We start from the raw sequence: 19,148 nt of genomic DNA on the forward strand, positions 1-19,148 counted from the left end.
CAGATTTCCAGAGGGGCACAGTGGGAAAATCCCTTCTCTTAAGTTAGCAGATATCTATACTGAGGTCCAGCGCTGAGGGCCTTCTTGTGGTTCCCTCACTGCAAGGTTACAGGGAACCAGGCAGAGGGCCATCTCGGTAGTGGCACCTGCCCTGTGGAACGCCCTCCCACCAGGTGTCAAAGAGAACAACAACTACCAGACTTTTATAAGACATCTGAAGGCAGCCCTGTTAAGGGAAACTTTTAATGTCTGATGCATTACTGTATTTTAATATTTTGTTGGAAGCTGCCCAGAGTGGCTGGGGAACCCCAGACAGATGGGCGGGGTATAAATACTAAATTGTTGCTGTTGTTGTTGTTGTTGTTGTTGTTGTTGTTGTTATACCTTGAGTTACAGATGCTTCAGGTTACAGACTCCACTAACCCAGAAATAATACCTCAGGTTAAGAAATAATACCTCAGGTTAATAACTTTGCTTCAGGATGAGAACAGAAATTGTGTGGTGGTGCGGCGGCGGGAGGCCCCATTAGCTAAAGTGGTACCTCAGAGTAAGAACAGTTTCAAGTTAAGAATAGACCTCCGGAAAGAATTAAGTTCTTAATCTGAGGTACCACTGTATTATTATTATTATTATTATTATTATTATTATTATTATATCCCATCTCTCAGTTGTCACCATTCCATCAGGCTCCATTAATGGGAGAAATGGGAGACAGGATCCATCAACTCTGCCAAATGACCAACTCTATCAGGCACCTCCTGCCCCTGAGCTGTTTCTATGCCAGCTTGCCATTATAAGAACTACTGATCAGAACTGGTACCTAAGTACCTTTTTCCTCTTCCCTCCACATCTCTTTTCCCTTGTGTGTTGTGTTTATAGATTGTAAACCTGCAGGCATGAACTATAATGTTTTAATCAACTGCGTGCAAGCCATTCTGGTAGCCTTTTGGCTGAAGGGTGGGATACAAATGTGCTATTGAACAATGTGCCTTTGTTCAATACACTCTTTCCTCCAAAGGAAACTAAAATTGTAGCACAGCTGGGGGAAGTAGGCAGCACTTGACAGTACTGAACTCTTAGCGCCAACACTAATTTTCCCAAGGACTATCCGCAGCAGCCAGCCAGGAAAGCTGTACAATGGAAAGGAAGGGGTCCTTGCTATGAAGCTGCAACTCAGGAAGATGGGAGGAAGCCATGAAACCAAGGAGTTCCTGGGGTGGGGATTATAGCAAGTGGCTCACAGGATGCTCACATTAGTTGATGGGTAGTTGTTACTCTCACAGAAGAGGGCTTGATGGAATTATACTTCATCATGCCCCCTGATGTCTATGGTAATTCTAGATGTCTCGCTCTGCCTGGAAGCACTTTTCCCTCACCCCAAATCCAGAGCAGAACAAGCAACCCAGGAGCAGAACAAGCAACCATTTCCAAGCCAGAAGGAAAAGGCAGCTCCTGCCACATAATTCTTCCTCCAGAGAACTGACTGAATTTTTCACAGAAGAGGGCCTGCCCTCCTGTCCAACTGTTGTCAGTGGCAGTTTTATGAGGCAAACAGAGGTCTGGCTCTTCGAACCTCTTCTCATTAGACCAGTTTTCCATCTGTAATGGACTCAGAGTATGCATTAAAGAAAGCGGCTGAGGATTAGCAATGCATCCATCCAGTAAGTGTTTGAAACATGACACATGGAACCAGAAAATACTCTTCCATTAAGTGCCATGTGACACAGGGGAGGAGGAGGAAGGCAGCACCAGGATACGCGCGTGCACACACACACACACACACAATTGTATATTTACCTTCGTGTATGTTTTCTTCTAATGACTCACCACCTTTTTTGTTAAAACACAAAATGTTTTACAAAGGAGATAATTGTTCTGGACTTAAGAAAATGTTTTGTTTGGGTCCCTTTAAATAGGATTACAAAAAGAAGGGAGGAAGAGACTCCTTTAGCACAAATGTGGAACTCCCCAAGGGGGTAAGTCTGCAGCTCTCAGAAATGGATCCTTCCAGTATTATTATCATCATCTTCTTCTTCTTCTTCTTCTTCTCCTCCTCCTCCTCCTCTGGTTGTTCAGATTTTGAGTGTCATTATTAGCCTTGAATAAATATTTCCCACAGGAAACTTGGCTCCATGTAGCCTCATCAAAAACTAGTGGTGTGGCTCCACTTCCCTGAGAGAAGGCTGGGAACTGTAGTTTGTTGAGATGCTGCAAATTCTCTTTGAAGACCCCTATTGCCTTGCAGATGAACTACCGTTCCCAGAGTTCCTTGGGAAAAGAAAGCACTTTCTGTTTACATCGGTGGTATATGTATGCCCCTCGGGGTGTCTTTGCATAACTATTTGAGCTAAGCTTTCATTGGTTGTGCCAGTCACATGTTCTTGGCAGACAAACGCTAAACTGCAGTTGGCACTCAGTTGCGTCTGCTGCAGCTGTGATCAGTTGCCAACAGTATGCCTTGCCAGCATTCACATCACTGTTTCAGGTTGTGGAAGGGCAATGAATGAAAAGCTGCAGCCTCTATTGGTTCAATGTGCTTGCATGAGCAGGGTCTTACACTGTCTCTATAAATAATAGCTTATCCAGGCTTGTATATATTTTTTTCTTTTTAAGCCCCCTTTATCACTGATATTACTGATAAAGGCTAATACTAGGTAGATGTAATGCTTTCTTTTTACAATTTGATTTATAATTTTCATTATTACCATTTCCAAAATCACATTCACGTTCAAATGTACATTTCCACCCTTAATAACTTTCTTTTAATTAAAACATTCAACGACTTCCCTTCTTCTCCTTCTCTGGTTCCTTTAATTTCCCCACCATTCCTGCATATTCATATATATCCATTTAGATCACTTTCTCCCCTTATTCTTCCTTTATTATATATTATACTGTTGGATTTGCCTTAATGCTGCTAGTGTTTTCATTTGTTTACAATTATATTCCAGATACTCCACAAAGTTTTTCCAGTCAGGTAGATGTAATGCTTTCAATAGGACGTCCTTAAACAATGCCTGCATTTAACCCTTAATGTAAATAACTGTACTATTCTTCTTCTAACAAATGTGAAATGCCAGAAGAAGCTAGAATGTTAAAGGCCAAGATGCCCCTTTCAAGTCCAGATGCTGAGAACTTCACCAGGATCAAAGCCACCATAAAGGGTTTAGCATTTGACCCATTCTGTTGTTGTTGATAGGGACGTGGGTGGCGCTGTGGGTTAAACCACAGAGCCTAGGAATTGCCGATCAGAAGGTCGGCAGTTCAAATCCCTGTGACGGGGTGAGCTCCCGTTGCTCTGTCCCTGCTCCTGCCAACCTAGCAGTTCGAAAGCACATCAAAATGCAAGTAGATAAATAGGTACCTCTCCGGTGGGAAGGTAAACGACGTTTCCGTGCGCTGCTCTGATTCACCAGAAGCGGCTTGGTCATGCTGGCCACATGACCCGGAAGCTGTACGCTGGCTCCCTCGGCCAGTAAAGCGAGATGAACACCGCAACCCCAGAGTCGGTCACGACTGGACCTAATGGTCAGGGTCCCTTTACCTTTACTTTGTTGTTGATGGCATCTGTCTCGAGAGACAATGTCATATACTTCTGGGGGTGAATTCAAACCACTGTATTAACAGCACCAAAGTGACCTCCCTTGGAGGCAAGCTTGGGTATTGCTTAGGGAGTTCCTGGGCTGCCCAAACGGCAAGACCCACCCCACGTTGGCCTCGCTGATGTGGTCCAAAGGAAAGCAGAGCAATGTGTTTGGCTCCAGCTTGGCTGCAGGAGTTGCCAGAAGGTGTCATCCAACCATCTTAGGGATTCCACTTTGGATTTGTGTAGAATTTACATCTCAGCCTTTTTTTCTCCTGAAGATATCTCACAAGGCAGTGGAGGTTTAGAATTTTCCTTCTCTTAGATGGACTACCTTAGAGGGGCCACATCTGCACCAACTTCCCTCTACAGCACATGCAGAAACTGCCTTCTTGACTGTTGGACTGACTATAGGTCTTGTCCGCTTTATCTGCCAGAGCTGTCTTCTTTATACCAGCAATATTATTATTTTTTAAATTCCCCATACATTTCCTCTATCTAAAACCACACTGCTTTATTCTCAATACTCCAAGCTACTGTGGGCAGGCAAATTCACCAGAATGTCAGCTCTCCAACTAAAGTCTCCTATTTGTGTAGTTTCGAAATGCATGGGAAAAAATAAGTTCCTTGCTGCTCAGTGGGTATTTTTGATTGAAAACAACAATGAATAGTGTTTTGCTTCTTTTTAAAAGACCAGTCTCTTAATTTTAAGTGATGGATGAACAGGCATACCAGCATAGAGTAGCAGTTTGAAAACATTGCTATATTTCTGTCTTCAGATTAAAACAAGATCCCTACCTTGTCAGAACAATTGCACACGATGTTACAAAATTGTCAACATTTTTCATGAACTGCTTGTTTAAAAGATAGCAGGGAACAGCCACGGTGCTGGGCTGCCTGATATCAGTTCCCTGTTCTGTTTGTGCTACAAGTGCTGAGAAATTGAGTAAATGTACAGAGAACAGGGTGTCCTCTAACCAAGTGATTAGCAACTACCTCTCCTTTTCCTAGCTTGAAAATATGAAGATCCCCAAAATGTAGCTCTTGGTGTGTGTTTTTCAGGTTTTCCAAGTGTGACCAAGCCAAGAGATGGTCTAGGTGTCAATGACCCAGTGCCCTCAACTACATCTCCTTGGTGAATTTCCACTTCCTTGCTATAGGGTGAGGTCAATTTTATTGTATATAGCCAAAGGCCTTTACAATGGACAACAGAGAATAAAAGGAAAACTTTCCTCTAAAATCATACAACGTAACCTGTAGCAGTTTACAATGTAAAAAAAAGAAATTTACAACATTCAAGTGGCTTCACAATAGGCAGCTCCAGCAGTGAACACTGGAAGCTGTCATTATTATTACTACTACTGCTACTGCTATTATTATTATTATTATTTATTTATACTTTTCAAGTTTATACATTTCAATAATTATATAAATTTCACTAATTTTACAATCATTTTGACACTTCAAAACTTGACTTCCTTCCCCTTTTTTCTGTGGTTCCTTAAATTTATTTTTAATATCTTCTGCATATCCAAATGAACTTAATTTGCTCATTTATTCATCTTATTTGAATATATACTCTTATGAAACTGCAGATTATTACAATAATTCTGCCCATGTTTTTATCTGTTTACAATTTATCTGTAAATACTCAATAAACCATTTCTATTCTTTAATTTTTTTAAAAAAAATGTTATATTGATTTTGAAGCTGTCTTATATTCTTCTGTCTAGCTCACTAAGAGCTACACTTACAGGGTTTCAGAGAGGACTCTTTTCCACTCTACCTGAAGATGCTTGAGATGGAACTGTCTATATGCAGAGTGTGTGCTCTAAAATTGAGCAATGATTCCTTTCCAATCCGGAGACTGCTGACATTATTGCAGCGGTGTGTGAAAGACCCATACTGACTCAGCTCTTGTGCTGCAAAGGTAGTGTGAGTGAAGGTCTATGTCTGCACAAGTATTGGCTACACTATGCAATACCATTTTATCCCATGTTTCCCCACCCTTGTTTCAACATCAACAGGTGCGCCGACTGTAATGTGAGGTCATCAGTGGAGCACTGGAGAGAGATCAAAGTCATCATCACAGAAGATCACGGATCTCCCTTCAGGATAATTTCTAATGTCATATCCTCAATGGTAATGAAAGTGAACATTTTCCAGGTTTATACTTTAACGGTTTCTACAGAACTTGTGAACGTTACCCTGTTTACAAATAGCCAGTTTCATCAACATTTTGCTGCCTCACCCAAAAACCGTGGCACTTGAATTTTTGGAGAAGCAATTGATCTGCTCTCTCACCCAGATAAGAAGTCCTCAAAGTACACAGCTTTTCCGATAAAACCAGAGCAGCTTTAGAAATCTGTAATTTCCATTGGAATTTTCCAATCTGAAAAATTCCATCTCCATGGCTCAACACAATCCTGCCTTAGAATTAGTCATCCAGTCCTCCTATAAGATTTGCCTGTCCTAGAAGAGATGCCTTCATTCCTTCATTCTAAGGGTTTATTCACTACCTTTCCATAATTTGATGCCCAGCAGGGAATATCCCTAGTGCAGTTACCTATAAAGGGGGGGATTAAAAATTAAAGGACTGAGTGTCGCTTCCTCCTTTAGTTAAAAGGGCCAAGAAAGTAGGTGGGGGGGAGAGAGAGCAGAGATGATGTAATTCAACTAGAGATCACAGTTACTTTTCCAGAGTGTTGATGCACATTCAGCCACCTAAGCCTTCACAGTTACAGGAATTTCACAGTAGCTGTTGGAAATATTTTTAAAACATCTTTTTAAAATCTTAGAAGCTATAGAGCTGAGCTATGTATGAAGATAAAACATGCTTCTGTGTGTGTTTGGGAATGTCTGTGTGTGTGGGAGGGTGTTCCTTATATTTCAATGGGAAACCCCAGTGTGAATTGCTACCAGCAAATTTTACTGACTTCAGTTCAAAATTAATCGTGTGTGGCTTTGCCCCCCACCACCACCACCACTACAGATATTGATAGTTTAGGTAAAGGGACCCCTGACCATTAGGTCCAGTCGTGGCCAACTCTGGGGTTGCGGCACTCATCTCGTTTTATTGGCCAAGGGAGCCGGCGTACAGCTTCCGGGTCATGTGGCCAGCAAGACTAAGCCACTTCTGGCAAACCAGAGCAGCGCACGGAAACGTCGTTTACCTTCCTGCTGGAGCGGTACCTATTTATCTACTTGCACTTTTGACATGCTTTCGAACTGCTAGGTTGGCAGGAGCAGGGACAGAGCAACGGGAGCTCACCCCACCTTGGGGATTCAAACCGGCGACCTTCTGATCGGCAAGTCCTAGGCTCTATGGTTTAACCCACAGCGTCACCCGCGTCCCACTTCTTGATAGTATTAGTTTAGTATTATTGCATTTATATCCTACCTTCTCCAAGAAGCTCAAGGCAGCATAGGTGGCACTCCCTCTCTGCATTTAATGCACACAACAACCTTGTGAGGTGGGTTATGCTGAGAGGCAGTGACCAGCCCACGGTCATCCAATGAGCTTCATGGTCAAGTGGGAATTTCAATCCTGGCCTGCCTGGTGCTAGTCCAACACTCTAACCACTACACCACATTGGATATTGAATTATGATGTTGTGCTGGTGCTGTGGAAATCAGACCAGGAGATTATATTTTTAATAATATGCCAGTGGCTTCCCTTTATTTCCGATATGCATACAAGGAGAGGTACCCTGACACAACAGTGCTGAGGAGTTCTCTGAGCATGGCACAAAGTGCAAAATATTTATACAATCGTTGGCACACAACAAGCACATAAACCACTTCCTCAAATATAGTGGGAACTTGCAAACGTTACAGAATGATTTCAACATGCTACTAAAATCATTGCTTACCCTTTTAAATCAGCATATTTAGCATCACATGGCAGTCTGCTGTTACACATGTTAGGACATTTTGACGCAACTTCACTATTGCAGTTTGAACCAAAGGTGAATCAAGCAAATGCCACCTTCAGAATGTGGTTCTGATAATGCCAAGGTTGCAGGTCGAATCACCTATGGGACAGCTGTATATACCGGCATTGCAGGGGGTTAGACTAGATGCTCCTCAGGGTCCCTTCCAGCTCAATAATTCTATGTTTCTATTATTCTATGACCCTTTGTCACTTACACACTGCTTTTGCTGTTGAGCAGACCAAAGTTCATTTATCAATTGTCCAGAAAATTATCCAGACCTCATTTGATATTTCTCCATCACTAATATAGCCTAGTTAGAACTCAAAAACGTGGTATGTTTGCTGTTGTGAATGGGCCACCCTCTGATCTTGTATATATTTGGTCATTGCACAGAAATTGATTTGTGTCTTTTTAAATGTGTATCCTTCTCTTTCTCCCAAAGGAGACCAGGATGGCAAACACACAAGCAATGAAACAAAACATCTACAGACAATTCCAATACACTTGCAAACTGGGAAAGACATCTGCTGAAAAGACTTGTTGGAAGAGATAGGAAACGCCCACAGACGTGCCTCTTACATTTCATTTGCGTATAGGTATACTTACACTCACATCTGAAGAAGTGGGCTCAATCCACACAAGTTCATGCCACAATAAACCCATTAAAGTAAAGGTAAAGGTACCCCTGCCCGTACGGGCCAGTCTTGCCAGACTCTGGGGTTGTGCGCCCATCTCACTTAAGAGGCCAGGGGCCAGCGCTGTCCGGAGACACTTCCGGGTCACGTGGCCAGCGTGACAAAGCTGCATCTGGCGAGCCAGAGCCGCACACGGAAACGCCGTTTACCTTCCCGCTGGTAAGCGGTCCCTATTTATCTACTTGCACCCGGAGGTGCTTTCGAACTGCTAGGTTGGCAGGTGCTGGGACCGAGCAGCGGGAGCGCATCCCGCTGCAGGGATGCGAACCGCCGACCTTTCGATCGGCAAGTCCTAGGCACTGAGGCTTTAACCCACAGCGCCACCTGCGTCCCGTAATAAACCCATTAGTCTTTAATATATCACAAAAAACTTTGTTGGTTTTGCTACAGAACTAACATGGCCACCCTTCTAGAAAAGACAGAGTCAGTCGTTTCATTCATCCATTCACAGTGGATAATTGCATGCAATTAACTATTAATAAGAAAAATTACTACTGGGTGTTGCATATGCATAATTGCTCTCCTTGCCCCTCTCGCATTGCTTGCTTTTCAGCACAGTGCAAAAATAGACAAGCACGTATTCAAACACTTTTTGAAGACACACTGAAGGCTAGCTTCTTTCTATTGTGATCATTTTTTTGTGGGTGTCATTTTTACATTATGCATCTTTTGACCACCTACGTAGGTGTTAGCTTGTACTTTTCTGTTTTCCTGCCAGGGAGAGAGGCTGGATTGAATAAACATGTGAGAAGTCGGCTAAGCAGGTAGAAGCTGGATATAGGGAAGTTAATTTGCTGGAGTTAAAATCAGCATTGAAAGGCAATCAAGATAATAAGCTGGTCACATGTTGGGACAGCCCCATGGTCATCATGGCAGCCATGAAGTCCTGAGCCACCCCAGAGCCAACTGCCTTTTTATCAGGGATGCCAACTTGAATAAAATATTTGGGGGCCCAGGTAAGCCCTGCCCCACATAATTGATCCCATGATGCGGTGCATTCATACCATTTGAATGGCATTGCCCATCAACGGGGGGGGGGGGGGGCAGCTTTCTCACATATTTTATTGGTGGGCCAAAGACCTCCTCGGCCACTAGGAGTTGGCTATATGGATATTGAAGTCCCCACAAGCCAGCAGTCAGGGAGGCCTCAGCACTGCCTCTATGCCTGTCAGTACAAGCAGGGAGACTGCTGAGCACCAAGGTGGGCAGTAAACCAGCAGAATCCCTTAACTGTCCCAAATGCCCATTGTCAAGAACACACACTCTGGATCCCACCCACCCCCCAACTGGTCAAAGAGCCTGGAGAAAGAGAGAGAGAATCTCTATAGACTTACCCTCCCCAACCTTCAAGTCTGCCCTAATGATGCACTCAGTACACAGGTGGGCACAGCTGGGTGAGACCAACTTCTCCCTGCTCACACACCCCAGGTCTCAGTGATACAGACCAGATCAGCCTCCTCATCCACAATCAGATCATGGATGAGGAAGGACTTACTCTAAGCCGACCTGGCATTCAGCAACAGCAGCCACAGACCCGAGGGCTGGCTGATAGGGCAACCATAATTTCACAGGTTGGAGGAGGGGCTGGCACATGGCATAGTCACCAACTGTCTGTTCCATGTGCCCCTTACCTGGCCTGCCCCACCTCCACCCCATACCTCCTCTTGCCCAGAACCACTGCAATTGGGGTCACCCCTGCTTTCCTCAGCTCCTCTCTTCCCAGGCACATCTTACGTCCCTTAATTTAAAAAACAACAACAAAAGCCCCACAATTTTAAAGCACAAAATTTAAAAAACCTCTAAAACAAAACATTTTAAGCAATTAGGGCAATAATAGTGGCTCCCAGGACGTTTCTGAGCACAATTCAAAGTGTTGGTGCTGACCTTTAAAGCCCTAAACAGCCTCGGTCCAGTATACCTGAAGGAGCATCTCCACCTCCATCGCTCTGCCCAGACACTGAGGTCCAGTGCCGAGGGCCTTCTGGCGGTTCCCTCATTGCGAGAAGCCAAGTTACAGGGAACCAGTCAGAGGGCCTTCTTGGTAGTAGCACCCACCCTGTGGAATGCCCTCCCACCAGATGTCAAAGAGAAAAATAACTACAAACTTTTAGAAGGCATCTAAAGGCAGCCCTGTTTAGGGAAGCTTTTAATGTTTAATAGGTTGTTGTATTTTAGTGTTTTGTTGGAAGCCACCCAGAGTGGCTGGGGAAACCCAGCCAGATGAGCGAGGTATAAATATTATTATTATTATTATTATTATTATTATTATTATTATTATTATTTAATAACAGCAACAGAACCACAACCCTAAACATTACCCCAACCCAAGAGTCTTCCACAGTGGGGACACAGGGCAAGAGTTGATCATGGTGAGGGTTTGCCAAGTTTCCCTTCCTCTTAGCACGTTTCTCCCTTTTGTCCTGAGTTTGAACATCTTCAAAGTCCATGACGCCTTTGGTAAAGGCTGTTCTCCAATTGGAGTGCTCGGAAGTCAGTGTTTCTCAGTTGTCCGTGTATATCCTGCATTATTTTCCCAAAGAAGTCCGTATATTCCATGTTCCAAAGTTCAATTGTCTTTTACAGCCACTGGGTGGTAACCCCACTGGGCGCGGTAATCCAATCAGGGGGAAAGGGAGGTAGACTATGTTAAGGCATCATTTCTAGCCCCTCCCCCTTTTCAGGGTGAGCAGAGTGGATCCCAAATAGGACTGCTCAAGGCAGAGGTGACAGCAGTGCTCTGAACAATGTACAGGAATAGAAGAGCCAGGCTCACTGTCAGAAGTGTTACCCCCAAACTACATGTGAAACAAGAAACTATGCAACTATTTCGCTTGAGACCTGTCCCTTCCACCTATTCCCATTCACAAATGGAAGTGAAACACGATAGTTATGACTCTCTGCTTCTGCGGGGGACTTGTACAGCTCTCCACAGGCAGCCCTGATCTCCATTTATGTGCAGCCTACATGTTGAGCCTGATCAGAAAGATCTTTAAATTTTAATGCACAGCAGCATAGGTGCTCTTGGAGTAATCACATTCCCCTCCCCGTAAAAATCCTTGAGGCAATATTCATCATGGTGAGTGCTAATGCTTGCCATCTGTGCCAGTTTTATTACCCCTGTGTCAGCAGTAGCCATAGGCACAAGGTCCTCCATGAGTAACCTTGGGGTACGGTATAAGACCCCTACACCATTCGACAAGAATAAAAGCACAGTCAGGTATTACCACTCAGAAGTAAATCCCACTGAGTTCAATGGTCTCACCCCCAAGTGAGGCTGCAACCCTAACACCACTGACCTGGAACTAAGCCCCATTGAATTCAACAGATTCACTTCTGAGTAGATGTTGTTAGGATTGCACTGTGTATGATTGCAACCTCAAACTCGAGATGAGTAAATCCGTCAATTTCTGTTTCTCTTGGTTTCTCATTTTTTCAGTCCTCCACATTTAAACACCAGTTTCTGATTTATTTATTTTTAAGTCCTCATGAAAATTCACCAGCAACTTAATGCAAATTTCTCTTAATATACACAAGTTCATATGCATTTTGCCTAATATACATTTTGCCCATTTTTTCCTAATTTAATGCATTTACCTGACTTATTTTGTTTAATATATTCATTTTTATCCATACTTTACCCCAGTATATGCATTTTTGTACATAGTACTTGACCTGCATTGCAAAATTCAGGAAATTGTGCATTTTTAAGGATGACACTGTTTTGTTTCCGAAAGTGAGAATTTGGTAGATTTGCCTTTTAATGTTAACTGAATTTAATTTCTCCCCATCCCTAGATCAGACCATGCTTCTCCTGTGCAATTGCATTCAGGGGCTGAAACCTATGGAGAAAACTAAAGTGTCTGAACTGGCTCAGCTGCTCTGAGTGCTGTTTTGACATCCACATTTTCCAATTATTTACATTTTAGCTGTGAGAAAACCCTGCCATTGTCCTAAGTACTCCAGGAGGCAAGACTCTAACCAGGACCCTGTTACGATGCCTTAATAGGCAGTGAGATTCATACAGGAGGATGTACCATAAGACTGCATTGTGTATGCAGCTTTAATGCAAGCACGACCATGCAAGAAAACAGAATCTACATATTCATGAATATACTTCTCCAGAAATACTTTTGCCAGTTTAACAGATTTATCAGCAGTGTGGTACTGTTACTGCAGGGATGCCATGTAAGACACTGGGCAGAAACAGCATGGTCACAGCACTAATGAGGGAGAGAAGAGATATATAAACAAGGGCAGGCAAAGTACTTCACAGAGTGCTGCAGACAATCTTTTACAAGATTCTTGCAAGATAGACTGTTAATGCTATTATTCCCATATTGTAGATGGGCATGGGTTGATAGAGAGCAATTTATTTAACACTATTGAGTCTGTGACTAAAGCAAGGATTGAAATGAAGACTTCCTAGCTCATAATTTGCAGCATTCCATCCCAAGCAAGTGTGTCTAGGATTCCTACAACCCTGCACATGTCGAATCTAAACTAAACAAAACCCCACTGAGCTCCATGGAACTTACTGCTAGCGAAGTGTATGGGGTGCTCTGCAATCAGTTCAGCAAAAACTTGGTAATATTGTTCTTTAAAAAATATAACTGTAGACCCTCCTCCCAAAGCCACTTAGCTCTTATGAAATTCAATGGGACTGTTGTGACCTGCCATTTTATTTTGCAAAAGCAAACTCACACACCTTTTTAGTCTTAGGAAGACATCATTAACCTTTCATATCAACTTTACTCTGCTGAAATTTGTTCTAATTCACAACTGTTATTTTTGTGTTAAGCCATCAAACTGCAGCAGGAGGTGTGTTTTTGTGTGGGGTGATGCTGTGTGAATATCAGTGTAAACAGATTCCTGCTGGATCAGAGCAAGGGTTTATCTGGTTCAGTATCCTGCTTCCCTTATTGACCAGGTACTCCTGGGAAGCTCACAAACAGGACATGAGGGTGATGGTTGCTCCCTACTACACTTGACACTTTACGCTACTGAAAGCAGAGGGCCTTCTCGGTAGTGGCGCCCGCCTTGTGAAATGCCCTCCCATCAGACGTCAAGGAAATAAAAAACTATCTGACTTTTAGAAGACATCTGAAAGCAGCCCTGTTTAGGGAAGTTTTAAATGTTTGATGTTTTATTGTGTTTATTCTGTTGGGAGCTGCCCAGAGTGGCTGGGGAAATCTAGCCAGATAGGTGGGGAATAAATAATAAACTATTATTATCACGCCTGAACATCAACCTTCCACAGGGCCACCATACATGACTAGTACTCTCTTATACACACAACCTCCACGAATTCTCCCTAATTCCTCCCTAATACCTAATTCCTCCCCCCTCCTTTAAAGCCAGCTAAACCAGCGACCATCGCCACCAGCCCTTATAGCAGCAAATGCCACAGTGACATCCTGCACTGTGGGGACACTTGCCTTCTCTTATTTCTCCTGAATATACTCTGCCAATCACTTTCACTGGCTGGACTTCCTAGCATTGTGGGAGCAGGATCAAACTGAGCTGCAGTGCAAGCCTAACTATGTCTACTCCTATTGAATTTAGTAGGGCTTTCTCCCAGGTAAATGGAATTAGGATCAGGAGTGTACCTAGGGGTTGGTTAGATTGGCCAAGGGTGCATTTCCAGGGGAGTGCAAAAATTGCACCTCTACACTCTGGCTCAGAGTGGCAAGGTGATGAACTTTTTGAGTTTCTTGTCCATGGTACCTCCTGGCTTCAATACAGCTCCTTGCCAAGGGCACAACGAAGCCTAGCTATGGCTCTGATTAGGACTGTAGCTTCATCCCCACGTCTCCAGAGTTGATTCATTTGCCCTTCGTCTGCCCTGCTCTGATTTCTGGATTCCCTTCCCCTATCCCAATTTGCCCTTCCTTTCCCATGGACTGATCAGCCTGCAACCAGAGCGTCCCCTGCCCTTCCCTGCCCCATCGGATTTCTTCCTATTGCCTCCCATACTGTTACCACAGCGTTCCCCTCCCCACACTTCCTCTGATCTTCACTTCTGCCCCTTAACCTTCCCTGCCGCTGCTCTCACATACACCCCCAACCCCTTGGCACTCTTCCTCAGCTCTGCTTGCAAAGCCGCTCCACGTTTCCTTCCGCCGCCCCACCCCACCCCATCCCTCGAGGAAGCGAGGCAGGGAAGAAAAGTCAAATCAGGAAGAAGGAGAAAATAACTCAGGGCTGGGAAATCAGAGGGGCAGCAGGAGGGTGCGAGAAGGAAGGAAGGAAGGAAGGAAGGAAGGAAGGAAGGAAGGAAGGAAGGAAGGAAGGAAGGAGCGTAAGGGCAGATGCTTCTTTGGGGGGGCGTCACTTTCCCAAACAGTCATGTGCTACGCTCTCGTGCAGGGAGGGGTGGGTGAGGAGGGAAGAGGAGGAGACGGGAGCTCTGAGCCTGCGCAGACCGGGGTGGGCCGTTCTGCTTGTTGCTGCTGCCGCCGCTGTGGCCGCTGCTTTTCAATGCCTCTGCAGTTGGCTGCTTACATTCAGCACCCTGGTCAGCTCCTCTCGCCCTGCGGCTTTATTATTGGCTTGACGGGAACTAAGCGGGAGAGCGAGGCGAGCGAGAGAGGCGGAGAGGAGCGCGCGCGGAGGAGCACCATCTGCCTAGCTCTGTATTAATAGATCGATCGCAGGAGGGGCCGAGCCCGGCCTCGCTGGAGGAGAGAGAGAGCGAGGCCAGCCGCGACGGCAGCCTTTGATCCCGACGCCTTTCTCTCTCTGTGCAGCAAGCAGCCGAGCCAGTCCCGGGTAGGCAAGAGTTAAAAGCCATAAACCCACGTAAGCGCTCGTTTGCTCTCGCTCGCTCTCTGTCTCTCCTGTTGGGAAGACGGCGGCGCCCTCTCGGCTGTCAGCTGCATCGGAGCGGCAGGCAGCTCGCCTCCTCGGGCACCGGCTCCCCGGCGCGACTTTTTCCCGGAGCTCGGCTGGCGCGATTCGGTGGCTGAAGTTGCAGGGAGCTGAGAGGGTGGTGGTGGCGGAGGAGGAGAAGGACGAGACTTTATTCGGTTTGCCAGCCACCTTTCGGCGGATGAGCCGGAGGAGACTGTGAAAGGAGGGCATCTTGGAAGTGCAAGCCGGGCTTTGTGCTGCCTGCCTGCCCTCGGTCCTTTCTCCCGCTTAGAGCTGCGCGCCAAGGGCACGATCCGCCGCCAGCATGTTGGACCCGTCGTCCAGCGAGGAGGAATCCGATGAGATCGTGGAAGAGGAGAGCAGCAAGGAGGTGCTGGCCCCGGCGGCTTCTGGGGCACGGCTCTCGCCCAGCCGGACCAGCGAGAGCTCGGGGGGCGGCGGGGGCTTGCAGCCCAGCAGCCGGAGCGGCAGCAGCGTCCGGCCTTCCAGCCCCAGCCCCTCGGTGGTGAGCGAGAAGGAGAAGGAAGAGCTCGAGCGGCTGCAGAAGGAGGAAGAGGAGCGCAAGAAGAAGCTGCAGCTGTATGTCTTCGTCATGAGGTGCATCGCCTACCCCTTCAACGCCAAGCAGCCCACCGACATGGCTCGGAGGCAGCAGAAGGTAACGCCTGGACGGGGAGAACAATGGAGGGCTGGCGGGCAGACCCTGCAAAGAGGCAGAGATGTCTGCGGAGGGGAGCGGGGCAGACAGGAGAAGCATCACCTGGCGCTCAGCAGAAGTGGAGGGTCAGAGCAGGGAGGTGGGAGAACAAGAGAAGCAGAGCCCCCCCCCCCGACAGTTAATGCTGCACTGTAAGTCCCCCCCTCCCAGGTTGACAGGAGGAGACCTCTGTGGCCACCTGACATGGGAAGGCAACCCTTCCCTGGGCAAGTTTTAGGCATCATGGCTAGCCCTCTTTCTTAATACAATATAAAAAGTGCATGTGCAGCCATGATCTCATCCCTCTCTACAACAAAACCCTGGCAGGAGGTGCAAGCAGAGAGACCTTGTCAGAGAGAGAGATGGCTGAGTCAGGTTTTGAACCCAGCTCCCCTTGGTCTGCGTCCAGCACCACCACAGAGGTGGGAAGTGGCCTGCTGAGCTGGAAAGGCTGGGAGTTGCCTGCAGCATTCGAATGCAGTAAGAGGAGAGGGAGCGGGAAGGACAAGAGGGAGACACACATACACACCAGAGGGGTCTCTCGGCCCAGGATCAAGGCGATGGGAGTACTGCTGGAAGCCAAAGGGATAGAGGAGTGGAAATGAAGCAGAAATTTGCAGGGATGGGAAAAGGAAAGTGAGAAACAAAGGCAGCACCAGAGAAGAAAGTAGGAGAGAATCCACCCAGCATTGCTGCTTGAAGAGGGATAACCCTGGCAGTGGACAAGAAGTCAGATGATCCATATCCTCTCTCTCTTTCTCTGTCTCTCTCGGCTGCTTCCCCTGCGCCTTATGTAACTGCAGCTATTCCCAGAAGAGGCCTTTTTTAAAAAAAAAAAAATTAAAAAAAAGTCAACACACCACAGAGAGTCAAAGCAGGCCATGTGTTTCTGGAGTCCTGAAGGGCTCCTTCACTCTGCTCTTGCACCCGAACCCCACCCCTCTAGTCCCAAGGTGACTGTTGCTGCACCCGCTGGAGAGAAGCAGCCAAGCGCTTGCTCTCCAGGAGCTCTGAGCAAAGGTTACTCTGGCCCAGTTGCCTGCCGCGCTTGTGCTACTGTAAGAACCAATTATTGCAGCAGAGCTTTTGTGTCCCTGCTGGAGGAACCCCAGCCATAAGCCTTCTCGGAGTGGCGTTTGATGTTTAACAGGAGCATAACATGCTTCACGCTAAGTTCAGATCACTTTCTTTTTCATGCCTGTTTTTTCTGTCTTTCTTCTACAATGCAAAAAAGCACTACAGATGAGCTCTGCATAATTCTTTTGACCAGGAGCAGGGGTACCTGCTGCACATGCACGCTAAATTTTAAATCAGAGACACACTGAAAGCGAACAGAGTTTGAGTAAACTGAAAGGGGGGGTGAAATACCTTAATTTCTCATGTGCTTAGTACTCTGTTGTGTGATCCTAGCCTTCTGTGCACATCTATTTAAAAAGAGGTGTAATTAATCCAGCCGTTGTTATGCTGCGTCCCGTAGTTGATGCATTTTCTAGTTATAGTTTAGTACTTTTAATATATGATGTGCTTCAGCACTGCTGCCTTCTTTGGACTTGCAAACAGACCTGTGAAGCAGATCACTAGAATCTAAACTTTATAGCTTGGAAACTGAGACTTAGAGACAGAAAGTGACTTTCCCAAGGTCAACCACTGAGTTCCTGCCAAAATAGAGATTTCCAGCCCAAGAGCCAAGTCCATCATAACTTGTTTATTTTCAAGTATATCTCACTGCACTGAATGGAGCATAAGATTGTAGCCTAAAGATGCAGTCCACATCTCATGGAAGTAGATGGCAAAACTCCTACTGATTTAGTAAACCTTAGGATACACTGTACAGCCTTCATACAGAGTATTATTAGACATTGTGCAATTAAATAAATTGCACTCTTTGCAGTAAAGGTAACTCTGAGCTGCTGATGGTTATGTTTATATTCCATGAATTCCAAATGAGTTATGTTTAGGAAAGGTAGTCAATTCTCCCTACTGTCACAATTTTTGTTGCGTAAATGAAGGTCATAAACTTGAAACTCCCACTGGAATCAGCAGGGATAGTCATAAATAAGTAGTTTGTCAAATATGAACCTAAGATGATAAAGAAAATTACTACTCCACTAAGGCCTAGCCTGGAAAACATGCTTGTGAGCAGATAACTCTATATTTCTGAATGAAACCTAGCTTGCTCTTGTGGTATGAGAAAAGGTTCCTTTCCAGGAATGACCTACACAAGATGCATTCGCCAAAGGGGCACTGCAAAACTAGTAGCAAACAGGTTTTATTCATATTTATTTATTTGTGTGTGTGTGTGAGAGAGAGAGAGAGAGAGAGATTACAAGAATAAAGAGGGACACGGAGGACCCAGGTGGACTTTGAAATAGGCAATACAATTTAGCTCCCAATGAAAAGAACTGCTATTGACACTTTCAGTTATAAGGGCAGGATCATCTATCATCTAGACAATCACAGCAAATTAGTTTGGTTTTGTGTGTTTTGTGAAGAACACCAGATAACTCAGTTGCATCTGCCTCCCTTCTCATTCTCTAGCTAAGTGATGCTCTCACATAGCTTTTTAAAACTCTGTTTGGGGGGAAAACAAAAAGCAAAGTTACATTTAGTTTATTCAAAACCTTTTCTTAAAGGTTTAAGGTTTAAACTTTTAAGAATGCCAAATGGCTGCATGCCTTACCAACGACCTTTCTAAACCAGAACGTCTCTAGGACATATTGATGGAAATGACATTCAAAAATTCATTCAGTTTGTCGCATCACAAGGCTATTATTAGCCCATTCGAGAAAAAGGAGGCTGGAAAAAAATTATTCAGGGGAACACAGTTTGCAGAGGGACTAACTGGAGAGTTTAGTGTGGAAGGTCAAACACTTCTACACATGTATTATCTATATGGGATACATTGATGATAGTGCATATTATATTTGAATATTATTGCCTTGGGTGGTTTTAGGTTTGGGGTTGATGGTTTTTGTATCATGCTGCGGACAGTTGTGCATTTTGTTATCCCCTCTCACTCAATGCAATATAAATTCTCCATATTATATAAGAAGGGGGGTGAGAGTAGTAGGTTTCAAAAAGAAAACTTCATTTGAAGGTAGACAGGGAGCAGGTGGAAGGGGTGCTACATGGATTAGAAATGTTGAGTTCTGATGTGGAAGGCATTCTTTCAAATGTCTGCTCAGCCATAGTACTTTGCTGGGCCAGCCACCTTGACTTGCCACCTGTAAAATGGGAATGCTTCTGTTGTGTGAGGTTGTTGCCAAGATAAGTTTTAAAACATTGCAAATATTGTGTGGTCTGGTGGGTGGGTGGAAATCCCCAGCAGAAATCAATAAGGTTATGTTGAAATGAGAATTAGTATTCCC

The 19,148-nt window shown here is 45.2% G+C and overlaps 1 protein-coding gene across 14 annotated transcripts in view; it reads left to right on the top strand.

The window, feature by feature from the left end:
* The first annotated feature begins 14,608 nt into the window (after positions 1–14,608).
* Positions 14,609–19,148, top strand: part of CADPS (calcium dependent secretion activator) — a 347,764-nt gene continuing 343,224 nt past the window's right edge. For all 14 annotated transcript variants that reach the window (XM_083723209.1, XM_083723203.1, XM_083723210.1 and 11 more), the window contains exon 1: positions 14,609–15,741. In XM_083723209.1, coding sequence (XP_083579335.1) covers positions 15,388–15,741 — 354 coding nt within the window. In that variant the 5' untranslated portion in view covers positions 14,609–15,387. The remainder of the gene's footprint in view (positions 15,742–19,148) is intronic.

Source organism: Podarcis gaigeae (assembly GCF_964106915.1).
Source record: "Podarcis gaigeae genome assembly, chromosome: 2".
NCBI classification, from domain to species: Eukaryota; Metazoa; Chordata; class Lepidosauria; order Squamata; family Lacertidae; genus Podarcis; species Podarcis gaigeae.